This window comes from Prionailurus bengalensis, chromosome B1, assembly GCF_016509475.1.
Source record: "Prionailurus bengalensis isolate Pbe53 chromosome B1, Fcat_Pben_1.1_paternal_pri, whole genome shotgun sequence".
In the NCBI taxonomy this organism is placed as follows: domain Eukaryota; kingdom Metazoa; phylum Chordata; class Mammalia; order Carnivora; family Felidae; genus Prionailurus; species Prionailurus bengalensis.
The window spans coordinates 137,650,052-137,672,863 of record NC_057344.1 but is presented as its reverse complement, the minus strand read 5'-3'; the positions used below and the strand labels follow the sequence as shown (position 1 = coordinate 137,672,863).

Below are 22,812 nucleotides of genomic sequence, written 5' to 3'. Positions count from 1 at the left end.
TTCATTCATGATTTTGTCTATTTGGGTCCTCTCCCTTTTCTTTTTGAGAAGCCTGGCTAGAGGTTTATCAATTTTGTTTATTTTTTCAAAAAAACAACTCTTGGTTTCATTGATGTGCTCTACAGTTTTTTTAGATTCTATATTGTTTATTTCTGCTCTGATCTTTATTATTTCTCTTCTTCTGCTGGGTTTGGGGTGTCTTTGCTGTTCTGCTTCTATTTCCTTTAGGTGTGCTGTTAGATTGTGTAGTTGGGATTTTTCTTGTTTCTTGAGATAGGCCTGGATTGCAATGTATTTTCCTCTCAGGACTGCCTTCACTGCATCCCAAAGCGTTTGGATTGTTGTGTTTTCATTTTCATTTGTTTCCGTGTATTTCTTAATTTCTCCTCTAATTGCCTGGTTGACCCATTCATTCTTTAGTAGGATGCGCTTTAACCTCCATGCTTTTGGAAGCTTTCCAGACTTTTTCCTGTGGCTGATTTCAAGTTTCATAGCATTGTGATCTGAAAGTGTGTATGGTATGATCTCAATTCTTTTATACTTATGAAGGGTTGTTTTGTGACTCAAAGTGTGATCTATCTTGGAGCAGGTTCCATGCGCACTTGAGAAGAAAGTATATTCTGTTGCTTTGGGATGCAGAGTTCTAAATATATCTGTCAAGTCCATGTGATCCAATGTATCATTCAGGGCCCTTGTTTCTTTATTGTTCTTGTGTCTAGATGATCTATCCATTGTTGTAAGTGGAGTATTAAAGTCCCCTGCAATTACCACATTCTTATAAATAAGTTTGCTTATGTTTGTGATTGATTGTTTTATATATTTGGGGGCTCCTGTATTTGGTGCATAGACATTTATAATTGTTATCTCTTCCTGATGGATATACCCTGTAATTATTATATAATGTCCTTCTTCATCTCTTGTTACAGACTTTAATTTAAAGTCTAAGTTTGTCTAAGTATGGCTACTCCAGCTTTCTTTTGACTTCCAGTAGCATGACAGATAGTTCTCTATCCCCTCACTTTCAATCTGAAGGTGTCCTCAGGTCTAAAATGAATCTCTTGTAGAGAGAAAATAGATGGGTCTTGTTTTGTTTTGTTTTGTTTTATCCATTCTGATACCCTATGTCTTTTGGTTGGAGCATTTAGTCCATTTACCTTCAGTGTTATTTTGAAAGATATGGGTTTAGAGTCATTGTGATGTCTGTAGGTTTCATGCTTATAGTGATGTCTCTGGTACTTTGTGGTCCTTGCAACATTTCACTCACAGAATCCCTCTTATTATCTCTTGTAGGGCTTAGTTGAGTGGTGATGAATTCCTTCAGTTTTTGTTTGTTTGGGAAAACCTTAATCCTTCCTTCCATTCTGAATGACAGACTTGCTGGGTAAAGGATTCTCGGCTGTATATTTTTCCTGTTCATCACATTGAAGATTTCCTGCCATTCCTTTCTGGCCTGCCAAGTTTCAGTAGATAGGTCTGCTACTACCCTTATGGGTCTACCTTTGTATGTTAAGGCCTGTTTATCCCTGACTGCTTTCAGAATTCTCTCTTTATCCTTGTATTTTGCCAGTTTCACTATGATATGTCATGCAGAAGATCAATTCAAGTGACATCTGAAGGGAGTGCTCTGTGCCTCTTGGATTTCAATGCCTGTTTCCTTCCCCCGATCTGGGAAGTTCTTAGCTATGATTTGTTCAAGTATACCTTCAGCCCCTTTCTCTCTCTCTTCTTCCTGAATTCCTATGATACGGATATTGTTCCATTTGATTGTATCACTTAGTTCTGTAATTCTCCCCTCATACTCCTGGAGTTTTTTACCTCTCTTGTTCTCAGTTTCCTCTTTTTCCATAATTTTATCTTCTACCTCACCTACTCTCCCCTCTGCCTCTTCAATCTGCACTGTGGCCACTTCCACTTTATTTTGCCCCTCATTTTAGAATTTTTAATTCATCATGACTATTTTTTAGTCCCTTGATCTCTATAGCAATAGATTCTCTGCTGTCCTCTATGCATTTTTCAAGCCCAGTGATTAATTTTGTTACACTTATTCTAAATTCTTGTTCAGTTATACTGCTTAAATTGGTTTTATAAATTTGTTAGCTGTCACCACTTCCTGGGATTTCTTTTGAGAAGAATTCTTCCATTTAGTCATTTTGGCTAGTTTTCTGTCCCTTATGCATTTTAAAAGCTTGTTGTGTGCTCTGCACCTGTGAGCCCTGCTGTATTAAAGGAGGGTCATATACTCTCCAGGGCCTGGCCCTTCAGGAGGTGTTTTTTCAGAGGTTGTTACCTGCTCTCTGTTGTTGTGACTTTTGTTATTTTATTACCCTACTCGTAGTGCTTTTGGACTTCCCACCAGGTATGCTTTGATTTGTTCTTTGGAGTACCCCTATCTTTTTTCCAGCTTTCCCATTTTCTTTCTGGTAGATTCAGTCTCTTTTCCTCCCAGGCTCTGGTGTTCAAAGTCTTTTGGCTTATGCACTTCTTTGTTTGAGAGAAGCGGGAAGTGTGGATCCCCCTACTTCTCTGGCATGTTGGCCCCTCCTCCCGAGCTAACTTGGTCTTTTTTTGATCTTTGCTTATAATTGGTTAAGACAATGCCTGCATCATGTAATGAATGGAGTTCGTGGTTCATGGGCTTGAAAAAAGGGGGGGGGATGGTATTCTGCTGATGTGAATAATTTTGAATGATTTTAGGACTAGAGTCATCAGGTGGAAGAAATTGTAAGGAAAAGCAGGAGGGTGGGAGAACCCAGGAAGTTATTAGGAGCCCAAAGACTGATTTAGTTTGGCTGGAACTAGAATAAGTGAAAATGAGTTGAATATAGGAGTTAAGATTAGATAGATATATAGGTTTAAGTTAAGTCCTGAAAGGCCTCAAATGCCAGGTTAATAAAGTACTTCTTTAGATGAGGGCGTCTCAAAGTTCCATGTATCTTTAGCTTTGCAGAAGTAGGATTAGACAGGAAAAGGGAGGGAGAAGTGGAGAAAGAAGAGATGATAGATGGCAAGCCATTCTGGAAATAATGGGACCTTGATTTGCAAATATTGATCACTTTTGTATCCCAGGCATAAATCTCCCTTGATCGTGGTGAATGATTTTTTAAATATATTGTTGGATTTGGTTTGCTAATAGTTTGTTGAGGATTTTTGCATCTATGTTCATCAGAGATAGTGGCCTGTAGTTCTCTATTTTTGTGGTGTCTTTGGGTTGTTTTGGTATCAGGGTAATGCTGGCCTCATAGAATGATTTGGTAGTTTTCCTTCCTCTTCTATTTTTTGCAATAATTTGAGAATAATAGGTATTAACTCTTCTTTAAATGTTTGGTAGAATTCACCTTTGAAGCCATCTGGTCCTGGACTTTCGTTTGTTGGGAGATTTTTGATTACTGATTCAATTTCATTCTGGTTATTGGTCTGTTCAAATTTTTTATTTCTTCCTGTTTCAGTTTTGGTAGTTTGTATGTTTCCAGGAACTTACCCATTTCTTCTAGGTTGTCTGAATTTGTTGACATATCATTCTTCACAATATTCCCTTAGAATCTTTTGTATTTCTGTGGTGTTGGTTATTATTTTTCCCCTTTCATTTGTGATTTTATTTAAGTCTTCTCTGTCTCTCTCTGTCTCTCTGTCTTTCTCTCTCTCTCTCTCTCTTTTTTTTTTTTTGTAGTAAGTCTGGCTAGACGTTTATCAGTTTTGTTGATCTTTTCAAAGAACCAGCTCCTGGTTTCATTGATCTGTTCTGTTGTTTTTTTAGTTTCTATATCATTTATTTCTGCTCTAATCTTTATTATTTCCTTTCATCTGCTGGCTTTAGACTTCATTTTTTGTTCTTTTTCTAGCTTCTTGTAGGTGTGAGGTTAGGTTATTTATTTGAGATTTTTCTTGCTTCTTGATATAGTACTGTATTGCTATATACTTCCCTCTTAGGAATGCCTTTGCTGTACCTCAAAGGTTTTGGACCATTGTGTTTTCATTTTCACTTCTTTCCATGTATTTTCTTTCTTTCTTTAAAAAAATTTTTTAATGTTTTTTTTTTGAGAATATGAGAGAGAGAGAGAGAGAGAGAGAGAGAGAGCAAGCAGGGGAGGGGCAGAGAAGGAGAGAGGGCGACACAGAATCCAAAGCAGGCTCCAGGATCTGAGCTGTCAGCACAGAGCCCGACATAGGGCTCGAACCAGTGAATCATGAGATCATGACCTGAGCTGAAGTCGGATGCACAACCAACTGAGCCACTCAGGCACCCCTCCATGTATTTTCTTTATTTCTAATTTCCTGGTTGACCCATTCATTTTTTTAGTAGCATGTTGTGTAACCTCCATGCATTTATGGTCTTTCCAAATTTTTTCTTGTGGTTGACTTCAAGTTTCATAGTGTGGTGGTCAGAAAATATGCATGGCATGATCCCAATCTTTTTGTACTTGTTGAGGCCTGATTTGTGACCTAGTATGTGGTCTATTCTAGAGAACGTTCCATGTGCACTTGAAAAGAATGTGTGTTCTTCTGCTTTAGGACGAAAAGTTCCGACTGTATCTGTTAAGTCCATCTGGTCCAATGTGTCACTCAATGCTGGAAAGTGATTTTAGTAAGGTAGGAGGATATAAAAGTAAGAATTCTCATACTGTAGGTAGGTTTTCAGATTTTCTGTCTGTTTTTTTTTTTTTTTCAGGTATGCAGTTATTTTAACTTAAAATAGTGATGATTTAATCACTTCTTATTCAACTTTAGTTTGTCCTTGATTTCTTTTCCAGTTTCTACTTGATTTCTTTCACTTGTCTAAGTGCACTGGCTGCTACTCTGGTCCATTGCTGAAGGGCAGTGATGCTAGCTGTGGGTCTGGTGGGGACAGGCGGTAGTGCTGTCTATGTCTTCCCAGTAAACATCATACTCGCTTTGCTCTAGCTCTCTATCTCATGTTAAGTACTTGACTCTTGGTATATTAAATGAAGAATGAATGTTGCATTTTTCATACTTTTCTCAGCTTTTTTGGTGATGAATGTATATTTTACCCCTTAGACATATTATGGTAAATTTCATTAATAGCTTACTATGTGAGCCACCTTCGCATTTATGCATTAAACATTGTCTGGTCATAATGTAATGCTGGAAACTGTCTGTCAAATTGGGGTTAGGATTGTTGCAATTGATCCTTGAGATTAGTGTATTAGCTACCTCCTAACTTCATCCTTCCTTTTCTCTCTTCCTTCTTAGATTTAAAGGCTTGGTAGAATTTTTTGTTAAGCTATGGGTCTGGTGCTTGGGGGGGGGGGGGGGCGGAGAAACTTTTTTTTTACTCCCTACACATTATTTTATTTTTACAAACGGTTCTCTTTAGAGCCTTCATCTCTTGGTGTTAGTAATAGCCACGTGTTTTTGGTTTTGTTTGTAGAAAACTATCCATTTTGCCCAGATTTTTATTAAATTTGTGTAGAACTTTGTGCAAAGTTTTTTCTTACGATTTTTATAATTTTGTTTATATTATTTCTCCTTTGTAAATTCTTATTTTGTATTATATATGGGCTTCGTCCATATTTATTTTATTTTCCTTAATTGGATTAATTTGTGGGGTATATAGGTGTTTAAAGTAAACTTTACCCTTTTTTATGTCAAAAAATAAAATTAAACTAAAAAGTTGAATGTCACTCTTAAATGTGCCAACTGGGGAAGCATTGCCAGGGAGAGCATGAGTAGTTTTGTAACTAATGCTTGTTTTAAAATGAGGCAATTGTGATCGAGTACCTCTTAGGAAACCAAAGGAGATGCTAAGCCAGCATTAATTTTGAGCACTTTTCATATTTATGATAGGTCATGATATTTGTGCTGATTTTGCCCTCCTTTTCTTTTTATGGGTCTGTTATATGACATATAATAATCTAGTTTTTTAAAGCATTTTTAGTGTGATAGGGACACATGTGAAACTTATGTAGTGAGCTTTTTTTTCATTTTGCTTGTATTCATGTTTTTTGCATGTCTCTTCAACCTCTCCACTTTCAAAATTAGAGAAACTTCAGACCTTAAAACAATAACCAAAAGACAACCTAGGCAACAGCAGTCCTCTAATGAGTATATTGCTGATTTGATCATCAAATCGGTAATATATTATCACTAATATGTGAAATTAAGCAGAAATATGTTAATGTGTGTCTGTGTACTTATTGGTTCTAATGTTCTAATACTTATTGGTAATAACTTGGTTCTCTCATCTTTTTTTTTTTTAATTTTTTTTAACGTTTATTTATTTTTGAGACAGAGAGAGACAGAGCATGAATGGGGGAGGGTCAGAGAGAGGGAGACACAGAATCTGAAACAGGCTCCAGGCTCTGAGCTGTCCGCAACAGAGCCCGACGCGGGGCTCGAACTCACGGACCGCGAGATCATGACCTGAGCCGAAGTCGGCCACTCAACCGACTGAGCCACCCAGGCGCCCCGGTTCTCTCATCTTTTAAGTATTTCTCCTTCTAAATCAATTTAATTTGCAAGGTGAATGGTTTATCACAGATCTGGTGCTTGTAGCAACAAAATGATAATGTGATTCAGAGGTAAGGGCAAATGTAATTTTGTGGGTGCCTGAAGCTTATACAACTTGGAGAGCCTAATCTTTAGGTGAGAGAATATAAAAAATTAGGGATGAGACCTTGGAAGGAGCCGTGCAGGTGAAGAGACTGAAGATGAACCTTACTGCCTTCACGGTCAATCTATCTTTGGCTCAGAGAGTTTGAACTCAAAACTAGAGTCATGGGTGAAGGCACAACAGATTGTTGGAACCAAAAGAGATGGAGGCTGTTTCCTAAAAAGGTTGGCTGGGTGACAAGGTTAATGAGGAGGCAGAAGGTGTTAAAGTATTTCTAAGAGCAACAACAATAAAACACCAGGGGTGATTATTCTTTCTAAACCTTGACTAACCTATAAGATGCATGGGGCAGCCGCTTCTGCCACAGCGAGGACTTGAAGAGCAAAGTACCAGAAGGACATCTGTGTGCTGAAGTCATAGAGTCATAAGTCCGACAGAAGAGCTTCCTTGGACAACTCAGACCTGGCTGAACCACAGAATTAGGGAAGCATCAAGCAGGGGCTGCTTATCATGAGAAGGCATTAGAGACCTAATCAATGTGTTCCTGGCTATGAAAGATTGCTCCCCTAGTTTTTTTTGGTTGTTGTTGTTGTTGTTTGTTTGTTTTAAGTGACTTGGGTTACAATTATCTGGGAAGGATGAGTAAGTCTAAGTCAGTTAGTGACAAGTACATATCCAGATTAACGATAGGTGGAGGCCATGTATAGTTTTTCCTGCATCAAAGTTCCATTCCTTCCCTCAAAGATAGGATAGATACTTGTAAGAACTGTTACTCAGGGCTTTCTATTTAGCAAGGTGAACTGGGCATGATGTGGAGTCGATGGGAAAGATTGTACACATTTGGGACTTGTCAAAGGGCAGGTGTTGGAGAGGGTGATGTGGAATTTGAAGCTTGCGGATGTGAGGAAGCATTTCATTTTGGAGTCACAGAGTTGGCTTCAAATCCTGGTTCTCTTCCTTATTGTCTTTGCGGCCCCAGGCAAGTTACTCAACCCTACTGCGTCTTAGTTTCCACATCTGTAAAATGTGGGTAACAGACAATACCTCATAGGGTTATGGGGATTATGGAAGTGCAGGTGTCAAGCGTTTAGCATAGAGTCTGGCATCAGAAAACATTCAATAACTGTCAGTTGTCTTCTAGTTTAGGATGGGAAATTTAAAAATATTCAGGGGAAAAATATGTATGATTGCCAGGAGCCTCTAATTGGGATTATAGCAAGAAATTGTGGAGACTCTTAAATGTAACATTTTTCTTATTTTTAAGAAATTGAGGCACAATTAACATATATTAAAATGCACAAATATCAAGTGTTCAGCTAGATGAATGTTTGTGTATTTATAGACCTGTCAAAGAACCTGTTACAGTCCCCCTAAAGAACATACCCCAAATCTCAAAAGCTCTCTCAAGCCCCTGACCATATATAGTGCTCATCCCTCGGTCCCTGTGCAACCACTCTTCTGATTTCAGTCATCAATTAGTTTTAACTATTTTTGGAATTCACATAAATGGAATCATACAGTATGTGCTCTGTTGTACCTATTTTTTCCACAAAGTATAATGTTTATGAGATTTCTCCAGGTTACGTGGCTCAGTGAACTTTATTTTAATGTTTATTTATTTTTGAGAGACAGAGACTGAGAGAGACAGAGTGCAAGCAGGGGAGGGGCAGAGAGAGAGGGAGACACTGAAACAGAAGCAGGCTCCAGGCTCTGAGCTGTCAGCACAGAACCCAACACCGGGCTCGAACTCAGGAACCGCACGCAAGATCATGACCTGAGCTGAAGTTGGAGGCTTAACCAACTGAGCCACCCAGGTGCCCCTCCACTCATGTATATTTTTAAAAATGTAGTTGATGTTTTAGTTTAGTGGATTTGGGGTTGGGCCCCGACAGCTGTATTTTTTTTTAATGTTTATTAATTTTTGAGAGAGGGAGAGAGACAGAGTGTGAGTGGGGGAAGGTTAGAGAGAGAGGGAGACACAGAATCTGAAGCAGGCTCCAGGCTCTGAGCTATCAACGCAGAGCCCAATGTGGGGCTCAAACTCACAGACCGCGGAATCATGACCTGAGCTGAAGTTGGGCATTTAACCGACTGAGCCACCCAGGCACCCCCCGACAGCTGTATTTTTATAGGTTCCCAAGATGTTTTGATGCAGAACCATGCCTAGTCTAGCTCCTTTTCCCTCTCCTCTGTGTTTAGTGCCTGACATGCTCTCTCTAGAGTGGCTGACGACTGACTAAATGAATGAATGCTTTTGGTTTAGATGAGGAAATTGGCTTTTCAAACGAGTTTCTTAAACAAATTTTTAAAAAATGTAGCATTTATTTTTAAGAAGTATAAAGAATAGTGTCACTAATCTTCTTATACCCATCACCCAAATTCAACAAGAATTTGCATCATCTGTCCTTTTTTCAGTTTTTCCTTTGTGGAAGTATTTTTTAATTAAAATTTAAATTACAGATGCAGTATGTGAGCAAGGTAGAAAATTAGAGAATACAGAGAAGCTATCAGAAACACCATATTCTCACCTTAATGCATCCTTTTATGGAAGTAGTTTAAAACTAATCCCAGAGAATATGCCATTTCACCTTTAAGTACTTCAGTATATACATCTCAAAAAATTGACTTTTTAAAAAACAACCCTGACACCATTGTTAACTAAGTTAGTAACAATACACTGGATTTTGAAAAAGTACATAGGAAGGACAGCAGGGGTAATCAGGAACACAAAGGATTCACTGTGAAATAAGCATAGTCAATTCCCTAATTATGTAAATTATAGAAATTATAACCTGACTATTGGCCCAGGGAATTTTTTGCACATGGTGTATCTAGCGTTTAGCCTTGCCGTGTTACAGCTAAATTTTTGTGATAAAAGGTGACAAAGGGAGGGCTGGAAATCTGTACAGTTAGGTGGCTATTTAGTTGATGCACCGATGGATATATTCATATGTATGATGACTGATGGAAAAGAACGAGAACAGAGATTGGTGGTCTGAGGATCCGTCCTAGGCCCTTACTTGTGAGAACCATCTAAAGACCTTTCAGTCTTGGGGCGCCTGGGTGGCTCAGTCGGTTAAGCAGCCAACTTCGGCTCAGGTCATGATCTCGCGGTCCGTGAGTTCGAGCCCCGCATCGCGCTCTGTGCTGACAGCTCAGAGCCTGGAGCCTGTTTCGGATTCTGTGTCTCCCTCTCTCTCTGACCCTCCCCCATTCATGCTCTGTCTCTCCCTGTCTCAAAAATAAATAAAACGTTAAAAAAAACAATAAATACCTTTCAGTCTTTAAATCTAAGCGATCACTTGAATGTGGGTCTTCTTTCTCTGGAGCTTGACATTGCATATTTTTGTTCTTTAAAGCCAGCAGCAGTGGTCCATGCCACCCCCGACTCCAACCACATGCAGTTAATCTTTGCAACTAGTTTACTTTGGTCTCTTCTTTAATCACATGGGTGAGTCAGGGAGGATATTGGAGTCTGGTGGGGGTAGAATGTACGCCCGGCTTCCTTGCCAAGGACCACAGCCCCTCAGAGGAGCTCCTCACACCAGGAAAGGGACTTCAGTCCCAATGGCTGGTGCAGAGACAGGTAAACTCCTCCCTGTCCACTTGCTTAGGGGGATATGAATTTATTTATTTATTTATTTTTTGATCATGGAAGTAGGTATTTATGTAATCCTGTAGTGGATAAATCACCAAAACAGGGGATTCACAGATACTGCCTCCTTCAGTTCTTTTTTTAATTTAATTTTTTTATTGTTAAATTTCTTTAATGTTTATTTATTTTGGGATGGAGAGAGAGGGCATGCGAGCAGGGGAGGAGCAGAAAGAGAGAATCCCAGGTAGGCCCCGCGCTGTCAGTACAGTGTGGCTGGAGGATGGAAAAACTGTGATTTATAAATGAACTGTGAGATCACGACCTGAGATGAAATCAAGAGTCAGATGCTCAACCAACTGAGCCACCCAGGTGCCCCCAATTCTTTTTTTCTTTCCTTCTTCTTTCTTTCTTTCTTTCTTTCTTTCTTTCTTTCTTTCTTCTTATTTTTATTTTTATTTATTTTTATTTTTATTTTTTAAGTTTATTCATTCTTGAGAAATAGAGACAGAGCATGATCAGGGGAGGGGCAGAGAGAGAGGAGGAGACACAGAATCCGAAGCAGGCTCCAGGCTCTGAGCTGTCAGCACAGAGCCCGACATGGGGCTCGAATTCACGAACCGCGAGATCGTGACCTGAGCCAAAGCCTGGCGCTTAACCGACTGAGCCACCCAGGTGCCCCCCATTTTATTTTTTTTAAACTGTGGTAAGAACACTTAACATGAGATCTATCCTTTTAACATTATTTTTAAGTGTATAATACAATATTGTTAACTATAGGCAATATTGTACAGCAGATCGCAAGTAAAAAATTTTTTTAATTGAAACTTACATAGGCAAGAGTGTAAAATTATACATGTACAACTTAATTAATTTCCCAAAGTCAATTTATTCATGTATCTCTCATTTAGATCAAGAAAAAAGAACATTATCAGTACCCTTGAAAGTTTCCCAGTGTCCCCTCCAAGTCACTACAGGATAAGGAAGTATATTTTTGTTAATTCCAAACCAGATTTAATTTATTTTCTTAAAAATTTTTTTTTGGAGGGCACCTGGGTGGCTCAGTTGGTTAAGTGTCCGATTTTGGTCTCACAGCTTGTGGGTTCGAACCCTGCCTCAGGCTCTGTGCTGACAGCTCCAAGCCTGGAGCCTGCTTCAGATTCTGTGTCTCCTTCTCTGCCTCTCCCTTGCTTGCGCTCTGTCTCTCTCTCTCTCTCTCTCAAAAATAAATGTTTTTAATGTTTATTTATTTTTGAGAGAGAGAGAGCACACATGTAAGTAGGGGAAGGGCAGAGAGAGAGAGAGAATCCCAAGCAGGCTTCAGGCTGGGAGCTGTCAGCACAGAGCCCAACAAGGGGCTTGAACTCAGAAACAGTGAGATCATGACCTGAGCTGAAGTCAGACTCTTAACTGACTGAGCCACCCAGGTGCCCCCAAACCAGGTTTAATTAAAAAATTTCTGGTAGAAACAGTGCTAAAAGAGATTTCTACTTCATGGTATTACTAGTAGATGATCACCTATGTTTTGGGGTTAGTTGGGCTTATGATTGGATAGGTTTCTAGCTCAAACAGGTTAGTTCAATTCAAGTTTCCAGGTGAGAGTGTGTTTTGAACTCTAAGCTTCTGACTTTTGGAATATAGCCCATTCGTAGATTAAAGATCAACTTCTCTGTATAAAGTCCATTGTATACACTTTTGGTCTGTAGTGGGCCCTAATTTTCCCTAACTGCTGACTTAGAAATATGCTTTACAACTAGAGGATTGAAAAACTACTGTGATTTATAAATGGGCAGTCATTCCAAGAGTTCGCTCAGCTAATTTAGAGTTAATTATATTTGAGATGGTTTTAACTTTAGCCTCCATTTAACAGGACTTTCATAGCTGATTATTTATGTACCATGACTTGCTGAGGGCACAGGGCACAGGGCAGCTTGTGCAATTAATCTCTTGCATTAGATAGAGATAGTTTTTTCATTTTATTTTCATTCAAGCATGAACCTTGTTGGGTTGGCCAAAGCATTTGGTATTAGGACAAAGTTCAAATGTTTATGGCCTTACTGTTTTGATTTATGAAACAAAAGGAAATATTTCCTAGAATCAGGGTCTCATCAGTTTATGAAGGATCCTGAAGGATCAGGACTAATTTGTTGGTGATAACTAGGTTTCCTTAATGACAATAAAAACTGATATCAAAATTGTGTCTGTGCTAGTTAAATCCAGTATGTGTTTTTAATCTATATTTTGAAGACTTTCAGTCTATTTATAAATGCGTCTTCGTGCCAAAAGAAATATTTCCTCTTTTTCTTTCTAACGTGTACTTTGATGCCTGATGCAGAGTAAGTATCCCCTATGTGTTGATTGAATTAAATATTTTTTTTTCTCTCAGAAGATATACCTAGGGTAAATTGAATCAGTGTTTCTGACCATCGTAGTCAATATAATTCAGGAAGGAAGTAATATTACATATTTAGTAGTGCTGCTTTTGACATCTAATTTTAAAATAATACCCATTTTCATATTTTGTGTGCCTTATTAAAGAGCTTCTAAGCTGGTACCTGCTTTCTTATAATATAGATCTTTATCTTAGGAAAAATCTTCAGTTTCATGTAACTTTTTTTGGGGGGGGTATAGCACATGTGTAGCCACTACTTAGTTTAATAAATAAAACTTTACAGAAACAATAAAATTCTTTGGTGTATCCCTCCCTGATTCCATTCCCCTGTCAACCCCTGAAACTATTACTCTGATTTTAATGTTTATTATTTTTATGCATCTTTTCATATTCCCCCTATACATGCATATATCCTTAAACGATACATAGTATTTATTGTTTTGCATTATTCAAGCTCTATAAAAATATCACCTTCCACATATCATTCTGAGTTGTTTGTTCCTGCTGATGTTTGCAAATTACCTAAGGGAGTAATTGTTCTAGTTAATTTCTTTTAGCTCTTGTGTAGTATGCACTGTATGTATCCATCTCTTTTTTATATGAACTGCCTTTTAGTATTTATTTTTATTGAGGTATAATTAACACAACAGTAGGTTTTAGGTGTACAACATAATGATTTGATATTTTAATACATTGCTATCTATCTTATGTACCTTTAGATTGATTCCGCTATTTTGCTATTGCACACAATGTGGCAGATGTTCTTATATATGTCTACTTTGCACAATTTTATAAGAATCGCTCGAGCATGAGGGAAAAGCTCTTCTTTTTTTTTTTAATTTTTTTTTAACGTTTATTTATTTTTGGGAGAGAGAGAGACAGAGCATGAACGGGGGAGGGGCAGAGAGAGAGGGAGACACAGAATCGGAAACAGGCTCCAGGCTCTGAGCCATCAGCCCAGAGCCTGACGCGGGGCTTGAACTCACGGACTGCAAGATCGTGACCTGAGCTGAAGTCGGACGCTTAACCGACTGAGCCACCCAGGCGCCCCGGAAAAGCTCTTCTTTAAGGTGGGATGCCAGATAATACATGGGGAAGGAGTGAGAAAATACCATTTTAGAATACACATAGTACCAATTTATTCAGGTAGGACCGTTAATAGCTGCTAATATTGGGTGAAGGTTTGAAGAGCAGGATATTTCCATGGTCTCAAATATTTCCATAGTCTCAATATTTCCATAGTCTCTCCTTTATACATACTTAGAGATAATAATTCTCCACTTACTAATCAAAAAGACAAAAATAGTAACTTTATAGTAGAGAAACCTGGTAATAAGTATCTTAAACCAAGTGGTCAAAGGAACAGGTCATTAATCGTGGGACAGACGTCACATGTTTCCAGTGTGATGCATGGAGGATACATCGTTCATATAGTATTTCTGCCTAAAGTGTACAACATGCCTCTCACCATGAGGAGACATCAGACTAACCCAGATTGAGACCGTCTACAAAATAAATGGTTTGTAGTTCTAAAAATGTCAATATCTTGAAAAACAAAGAAAGGCTGAGGAACTTTTTCATATAATTAGGAGACTACAGAGATGACATGTAAATATCATGTATGATCCTTGGTTGAATCTTGGGCCAGAAAAAATGATATGAAGGATATTACTGGGACCATTGTCAAAATTCGAAAAGGGCTGTACATTTGTACTAGTATTGTAGTAACGTCCACTTTCCTGATTTCGACAGTTGTACTGTGGTTAAATAAGTAAAACTTCATGTGTTGAGGAAATCAGTGCTGAAATATTAGGGGTAAAGTGCATGATGCCTGCAATTTGTTCTCAAGTGGTCCAGAAAAAAGTATCATTTTATATATATCTAGAGATAGAACAATAAAGCAAATGTGACAAAATGTTAGCAATTTATGAATGTGGGTAAAGTGAACTATTGTTGCAACTTTTCTGTAGATTCGAAATTATTAAACAAAAGTCTTCCTGAGGTATACCTGGAAGGAGAGTTGCTGGGTCTTGGGCTACGAATTTCTTTAAATTTACTAGGTGGTACCAAATTGTTTTCCAAATTTTCACCAACACTGGATACTATTCAATTTAAAATTTGTATTAATCTTTATGGGTATGAAATAGCATTTCATTGTGGTTTTTGTTTGTGTTTCTCTGCTTATAGTGGAGTTGAACATCTTTTAAAATGCGTAGTTATTAAGGCTTACTCTTTTTATGAATTGTTTGCCATATATTTTTGTATTTCTCTTATTTCTCTTATTTTTTTTGTATGTCTTTTCTTTTTTAAGTTTGTGTACTTATTTTGAGAGACAAAGTGCACGAGTCGGGGAGGGGCAGAGAGGGATAGAGAGAGAATCCCAAGCAGGCTCTGCGGTGTCAGCTCTTACCCCGATGTAGGGCTCAAACTCACAAACTGTGAGATCGTGATCTGAGCCCAAACCAAGAGTCTGACGCTTAACTGACTGAGCCACTCAGGCACCCCTTGTATGTCTTAATATATTCTGGAAATTAATCCTTAGTCAATTAGATGCATTGTAGTCACCCACATACTTTTGAAAGAGGCTTAACAAGGAATGCCTGGGTGGCTTAGTCGGTTAAGCATCCGACTTCGGCTCAGATCATGATCTTACAGTTCGGTTCATGGGTTTGAGCCCCACTTTGGGCTCTGAGCTGACAGCTTGGAGCCTGGGGTCTGCTTCAGATTCTGTGTCTCCCTGTCTCTGTCCCTCCTCCACCTGTGCTCGCTCTCTCTTGAAAATAAATGAATAAACTTAAAAAGAAAGGCTTAACAAAAATATAAAATTGAGTTATATTTTATTTGAGCTCCACAAAGTTAAGTAGGTCAGGGGGCAGAGAGAATATTGCACATCAAGTGGATAAGCGCTGGGGGCTGGCTCCTCTTTACAGATCTCTCTCCTCGCTCAGTTAAATAATGAGGCAACTCAAACTTGAAATTTTATCTCTGGCCCCTCCAAAAAACATTATGTTTAGAACGGCTGTCCACTTGTCTCCAGTGTGTTTCATTCTGAGATTTGCTGAATAGGTTGTTCTCCCTACCCTTCTAGAGGTATTTTTTTTTTAATTAAAAAAAAAAAAAGAAACCCACAAAAACCCTATATATTGCTAAATAATGAAATTCTTGCCCCGCTAAATATTGGTCAGTACTTGGATTGAGTAAGCTGCTCTGAGTGGTATTGCAGTGTTCACAGAGCAAGAGGGTAATTCACCAGTGACACTGTCTTGGGTCATCCTCTAATAGGAATCAAATCCTTTTCAGAGGTGGTGAAGAAAGGTTAAACCACTTAGACTTGATGGCTGGAAAAGATAATCTAATCATCTCAGAACTTGCTTTATTGCTCGAATTTAAGGTGATTAGTTTGCATGTTGGCAAAAACCAAAACCAAAACAAACAAACCAAAAAAAAAAAAAAAAAAAAGAAAAACCACCCCAAAAACCCAAAAGGAAAATCGTGTAACTTGAGTCCTGTAAGGAAGCTAAAACTTTTCCCACCCCCTATTTTGTAAAGGAGGGCACCAACTTAGGTGACTTGTCTGTTTATACAGTCACAGAGCCGTTTTTGTCCTAAACAGAACTTGACCTTGGACTCCAGGTCCTCTTTACTATCTACTCCAGTGCCTTATGCTTCCATTCCTTCAAAAAACTGATATATCACCTCTTCATCTATGGATGCATGCACTTGTTCTCCAGCGGTTAGGTAATATAGCACTCTTCACTCTCCTCACTGGTTTCCCAGTAAACTGGAAAGTGAGACAATCAAAAGGGATCTTCTTTCAAAAGAAAAGACTTTTCTACTTTGGGAGGTAAATTCCTTTGCGACACACCCCAGAGGGGCAATCAGATGGTCTTGTCACTGTGTGTGTAACTACTCTTTATTCAAAGATCTCATCTATGACTCTCACTTAGTAGTTAGAACTGGGTGACAGTAGTCATTTTTTCAACTTACAAAATTTATGGTACCTTAAAAATCTTTGAATTATTTTCCTTATGGGAAATACAATTACTGTTTAAGGAGGAAAATCTAATCGTATTGCCCAGAGATAACTGTTAAATGTAGCCTTCTTGACATTTTTTCTATGCATATATATTTCATAGAGTTAGATCGAACTATAGTTTTAGATCTTGCCTTTTTTCACTTAACATTAAAGTATTTATTAACTAGGGTATTTATTAGATGCATTATATCTCATTGTCTGGATCGATTATAATGGAAAATGCTACAGTGAACACTCTTGCCTACATTTCTGATTATCTTAACTATTAATGTTTCCATGAATTCAGTTCATGAACTTTGCTCACTTTTTCACAGGAGACTGATTTTCTTATTAAATAATTTTTGCATATTAAAAACATCAGCCTTTTGCCAATTGTGGTAAAGACCTTTTGCCACTTTGCTTGCATTTTGGTTTTATGGTTTTTATCAGGGGTAAACAGAAGGTTTTATTTTCACACAGTCTAGTTCTATACTGGAGAGTTTGTTCGCTAGCAGTATGGAGGGAGGAAATGCAACAAGAAAAAGGCTACTGAGGACCAGTAGTGAATTGAAGTCATTCAGTAGAGGCCATTTCATGCAGACTCAGTGATTTCACCTCTTTTCCCACTGTGGTTGCTTGTCTTTTATTTTTGAAATCTACTTCGTGTTACCCATTCAATCTGTTTACTTGTCTTCTGTACAAAGTTGCTTCATTGGTCAGTTCTTGTGTTCTATGGCATTTTCTCATGTTCTGATGCTTTCTTTTAAGGTATTATCCAAAGAGATGAGTCACCCATGGAAAAAGGGCTCTCTGGTCTGCGAGGAAGGGACTTTGAGCTGTCTGACGTGTTTTATTTCTCCAAGAAGGGCTTGGAAGCCATTGTGGAAGATGAAGTGACCCAGAGGTTCTCCTCAGAGGAGCTAGTGTCGTGGAATCTCCTCACAAGGACCAATGTAAATTTCCATTACATCAGTCTGCGGCTCACAATGGTGTGGGTACTGGGCGTTATAGTACGCTACTGTGTCCTACTACCCCTGAGGTATGTCTCCTGCCTGGTAATTTGATGGTATAATTGGTTCGGCTTTCTTTTTAAATCATGTATATAATGGTCCCATGAGAGTAGTATGGTACTAATCCCACCCCTTCACACCTGCAAAACACCACCAAATGTGACCTCCACAGGAACATGTTAAGTATCTATTCTCCTTTCACATTTTTTCCCAAATGGAAGTGTTCTTCAGAATCTACTATATATCAGTCTGGATCCATGTTGTTCTTTCGGTTATAAATAATTTGAGGATGGATAGAAAAGGGAAGTAGAAAAGAGAAGAGAGAAGATTTATAGTTTTGAATTCACCAGAGTGTCAACCAAACTATAACTGCCTTTCTTTGCTTGTCTTTAGCAGTTCACAGTTGCCCAGGAGAGAAAAAAATTTCTGAGAGTGGTTACCACATGGGAGAGAGCTATTCAGAAGACTGAATTTGTTCCATCCAGTTCCATTATGATTACTCACTTTTCTTTTTCTCTTTCTTTCTTTCTTTCTTTCTTTCTTTCTTTCTTTCTTTCTTTCTTTCTTTCTTTCTTTCTTTCTTTCTTTCTTTCTTTCTTTCTTTCTTTCTTTCTTTCTTTCTTTCTTTCTTTCTCTGTCTTTTCTTTTTCCCCTTCCCTTCCTTACCCTTCCCTACCTTTCCCTTCCCTTTGCGGGGAGCAGAGAGAGAGGGAAAGAGAGAATCCCAAGCAAGCTCCATGCTGTCAGCACAGAGCTTGAACCCATGAAATGTGAGATCATGATCCGAGCCAAACTCAAGAGTCGGGCACTTAGCTAACTGGGCCACCAAGCTGCCCCTCACTTTTCTTATTAAAATTTCCCCCACCTGTGTCCCCTTCTGGTTCTAAGTTTGAATGCTGACTGAGGAAGGAGGTACCTTCAGGTCCAGTTTACTGGAACCACAGTGTGGAACATAAGATTAGCAGAAGTGACACTGCACAGTGGGAAGAAGCACGAGTGGCCAAGGTGTATTCAGCATGGTGATGGGAGGTAGTAGGCACGTGTACCAGTCACAATATTGCTATTGATCGTCTTGTTTGCTTTCCCTCGACACAGCCTTGGCATCCTCTCAATAGAGTTTTCCAGATAGTTGCTATCAGCCACCTTAAATGGGCACATGAGTTGAAACCTTTTTACCATCCCTCAGGTGGCCTATATTTGCCTCATTTAGGTCTATTACAAGAGTACAAAGAGTACAAAGAGTACAAAGGTGCATTGTGTGTGTGTGTGTGTATGTGTGTGTGTGTGTGCGTGTGTGCACGTGCCCATGTTGCCAGCTGGGGCATGGTTTGTCTTTTGGGAATCATTTCAGCTGTGATAACAAAGTGACATTCAGGGTTTCACATCTACTTTTCCTTCAACCTTAAACCGGTGTTCCCAAACTGGGGTTCATGTACTCTGAGCATGCACAAGACTATCCACTGGTATACATGCATGAACTTTTATTTATTAGAGATTTCTAGTCTCTAGAATTTCCATTTATTCTGTTTTTTATTCTTTTTCTTTTAAATTTTTTAACACATTTATTTTTGAGAGACAGAGTGAGACAGAGCACGAGCAGGGGATGGGCAGAGAGATAGGGAGGGGGACACAGAATCCAAAGCAGGCTCCAGGTTCTGAGCTGTCAGCACAGAGCCCGATGTGGGGCTCGAACTCACCGACTGCAAGATCATGACCTGAGCCGAAGTTGGACATTTAACTGATTGAGCCACCCAGGCGCCCCTATTCTGTTCTTATTCTTAAAAAGGAATGAAACTTCAATAAAGTAGAGTATATAGATTAGCTCTTATATCTCCACTTGTCCCATGAGTCATTCACTGTATCTAAGGCAACGTGATAAAAAAAGTGAGGATTTTGCCACACAGAGTATTTGAGATGCCCTCATTTGTTGGTTAGCTTTTAGCTGCTGTGGCTGCCAGCAAATGGTATTATGATTCTGTTATCTAGTTACATTTAAGTAACACTCACAAACTAAAGAAATAACATAAAAGATTCTTGTGAAGAAAGCAGGTGTAGGATAATCCAGTAATGTAAGCACCCAAGAACAAGAAGAAATGGCAGAATTGAGACTCCTACTTAGTACATACTCTTCAGTGTGAAAGAATTGCTCTGTAAATGCTTTATAAGATGAGCTGTTGCTACAAAGTGAACACTCAAAAAGCAGATTGTGCTAAAATTGATTATGTTGATGGTTGCACAACTCTGTGAATATGCCCCAAACCATTGAAGCCTTTAAAGGGGTAAATTGTATGATATGTAAATTGTATCTCAGTAGAACTCTTATAAAAAACAGGTTGTGGCTGAAAAGTAGTGTCATCTATGAGAACTCTCATGTTGGCTCTCTTAAATTGGAAAACAGAATTTTTTGGCCCATTCATCAAGCAAATAAAAGCTTTCAATAGTTTTGAACCCAATTATGAAACATGTTAAAATGTAAGGCCCTTCTGACTTAATGTGTAGGAACAAATGATTGCCATTATGGCAGGATAGCAAAACGTTCTTTTAAAACTTTTGCATAATTGGTGAATGAGATTAAGCAGTGATTTAGTTATTGCATCAGTGCTGGCATGAAAATGTGGCATCGAAAGAAAATGGAATCTGAACTTCAAATTGTTCTGTCAAAAGGTCTTAAAATAAGACTTCAACAAGGTTTCATACCTTAAGAAGGTGTTTATAAGGAAGTCCCCCTTATTTGGAAAGATTTTAAATCTCAATTTTTTCTTTTTGGGTTAATTCTACTTACATTTCTAAAGGTGACTATTTTCTTTCTGAAGTGATTAGAATGTATATTAAAAGCACTTTTCAAAACTGAGAAAGTGTCTTTGTGGAGATTAGATGTGAGTTACCACAAACATGCAAAGGGACAAAGGTCTGCATTAAAGGATTTCTACATGGTGATATAATTTGGTGTTCTTAATATGAAAGAGCTTTTCTTGCGATTTGCTATAAATTTTAAATTCCCTTGAGAAAAATTTGAATTGTACCTCCCTCCATCATGAAAAAACACAGAAAAACAAGTTACTTTCATACCTTTGGAAAATATTTTCTTTTACACCCACACCATGCCCACCAATGTATCCTGAACAGAATTAGATAACTCCCTTCAACCTGATGTGACTCCTTTATACAACATAAAACTTTTTGTTATATAAGATGTTAATTAATATGAATATATTTTTGAAAATTAAAATAATTCTGAAAAGCAAAAGGGGCAAGCCTTTAAATTTATTCTTGTCACTAACCCACTTAACCCTTTGGTGATTACATAGATTGAATTTGATGGCTTTATAAATAAATTTCCAAGCCTTCTCTATGCATCTATCAACTAGTTATATGCTTGCTGTCGTTTTGAAAATGGTTATCATACTCTACATATTATTTTGAAATTAATTTTGCTTTTCTTCTCTCAAAAGTACCAAGGACCATTCTCCCATGTCAGAATCTATAGATTTACCTGATTCTTTTTTTTTTTTTTTAATTTTTTAATGTTTGTTTATTTTTCAGAGAGAGAGACAGAGACAGCATGAGTTGGGGGTGTGGGGGGGGGGGCGGGCGGAGAGAGAGGGAGACAGAATTTGAAGCAGGCTCCAGGCTCTGAGCTGTCAGCACAGAGCCTGATGCAGGGCTCTAACTCACGAGCCGAAGTCAGATGCTTGACTGATGGAGCCACCTAGGCTGATTCTTTTTAGTGGCACTGCCATACATGTTTTGCAACTTATTTACAATGTAATTATTTATGAATTTTCAGGTTATTTCCCTCTACTGCTGCTATTCAACTAACTTTCACATTACCTTTTCTTTTTCAGGGTTACCTTGGCTTTCATTGGGATCAGTTTGTTGGTATTGGGAACTACACTGGTTGGGCAGCTTCCAGATGGCAGGTGAAATGTTTGCCTCCACCCAGCCATAAATAGGATCATCCCTTTTCTTGGCCTTATCCTCAAAAAAGAATATTTGATTCCTATGTATTGCATCAAATTTATGGCCTCATCACACTTATTAAAATTTTGCTTACTTCCTATTCATAGTCTTCATCTGATTTGCCACCACACTTTCATATAAATCCTAAGAAATTGTTTTTCAAAGGGGAAATGAAGAAAATAGAGTGAGGGACTCAAGGAAACCACGAGAGCGTTATCATCCAGTCAGGCTCATCAGGCTGAGACCAGAGAAGCTTCAGCTAATCTTGGTCAGGCATTTATCATGATGGTCTAGTAGGGCGGGAGCTATTTTCCATTAGAATTTTGTCCTAATGCGTCAATGAGACTTTAAGAATTGAACTGTGCTTGTGTTTCAGAACACAGTATGCTGCTGTGAAGGAGCACATTGAAGTTTTTATTCTATTGTTTCTTAGGAGTGCCCAGAACTGCACCATAAAATGTTTCCTCTTTTTTTCAGCCTCAAAAACTGGCTGAGTGAACTGGTTCACCTGACTTGCTGCCGGATCTGTGTGCGAGCCCTCTCTGGTACCATTCATTACCATAACAAGTGAGTGTGTGCCTGCTTCCTTCTGCCTTTCTGTTCAGGAAGTCCAGCCCATGACTGACAGTAGCGGGTGGAGGAAGCAGATGAAATGAAAGTCCTTCCAGTGTGTTCATTCTTGCTGCTTAGAGTGTCACAGACATAACAATTTTGCCTGAAAACCTTTTAAAAAGCCATCCATTTGCAGAAGGAACATAATAATAGACATGTGATGACACTTAAAAATTGGGCAGGGGTGCCTGGGTGGCTCAGCCCATTAAGCGTCCGACTTTGGCTCAGGTCATGATCTCATGGTTTGTGAGCTTGAGCCCCACTTAAGGCTCTTTGTCCCTCCTCCCCCACCTCTCAAAAATAATGAAAAAACATAAAAACAAAAAAACCAAAATTGGGCATTTATGCTGTGCAGCCAGGCCCGAGCTTCTCATAGGCCATCCTATGAGAGAGACACGGGTGTCCTGTTTTACAGGTGAAGAGCTGGGAGCCCTGGGATTGGTTGTCTAGGGTCACATGCCTGGCAATGTGGCAGAGTCAGGTTGTGAACTGGGTCTGTCGATATAAAAAGCCATGAAGTTGACAGGCCTGTGGTGTGGAGGAAGGAGGACTGGCCTTCGAGTCTTGAGGCCTGGTTTCCAGTCTCAGTCCTGCTGCTTCTGAAATTCTGTAACTGAGCCTTGAGACAGAACACCCACACTTTGCTTCCCTCACCCCTAACCG

At 38.7% G+C, this 22,812-nt stretch overlaps 1 protein-coding gene across 3 annotated transcripts in view; it reads left to right on the top strand.

Moving 5' to 3' along the window:
• Positions 1–22,812, top strand: part of GPAT3 (glycerol-3-phosphate acyltransferase 3) — a 64,664-nt gene that overhangs the window by 25,403 nt on the left and 16,449 nt on the right. For 2 of the 3 annotated variants that reach the window (XM_043572272.1, XM_043572273.1), the window contains exons 4-6: positions 17,336–17,606; positions 21,423–21,497; positions 22,015–22,104. In XM_043572272.1, coding sequence (XP_043428207.1) covers positions 17,336–17,606; positions 21,423–21,497; positions 22,015–22,104 — 436 coding nt within the window. The remainder of the gene's footprint in view (positions 1–17,335; positions 17,607–21,422; positions 21,498–22,014; positions 22,105–22,812) is intronic. The other variant, XM_043572274.1, reaches the window with a different exon arrangement.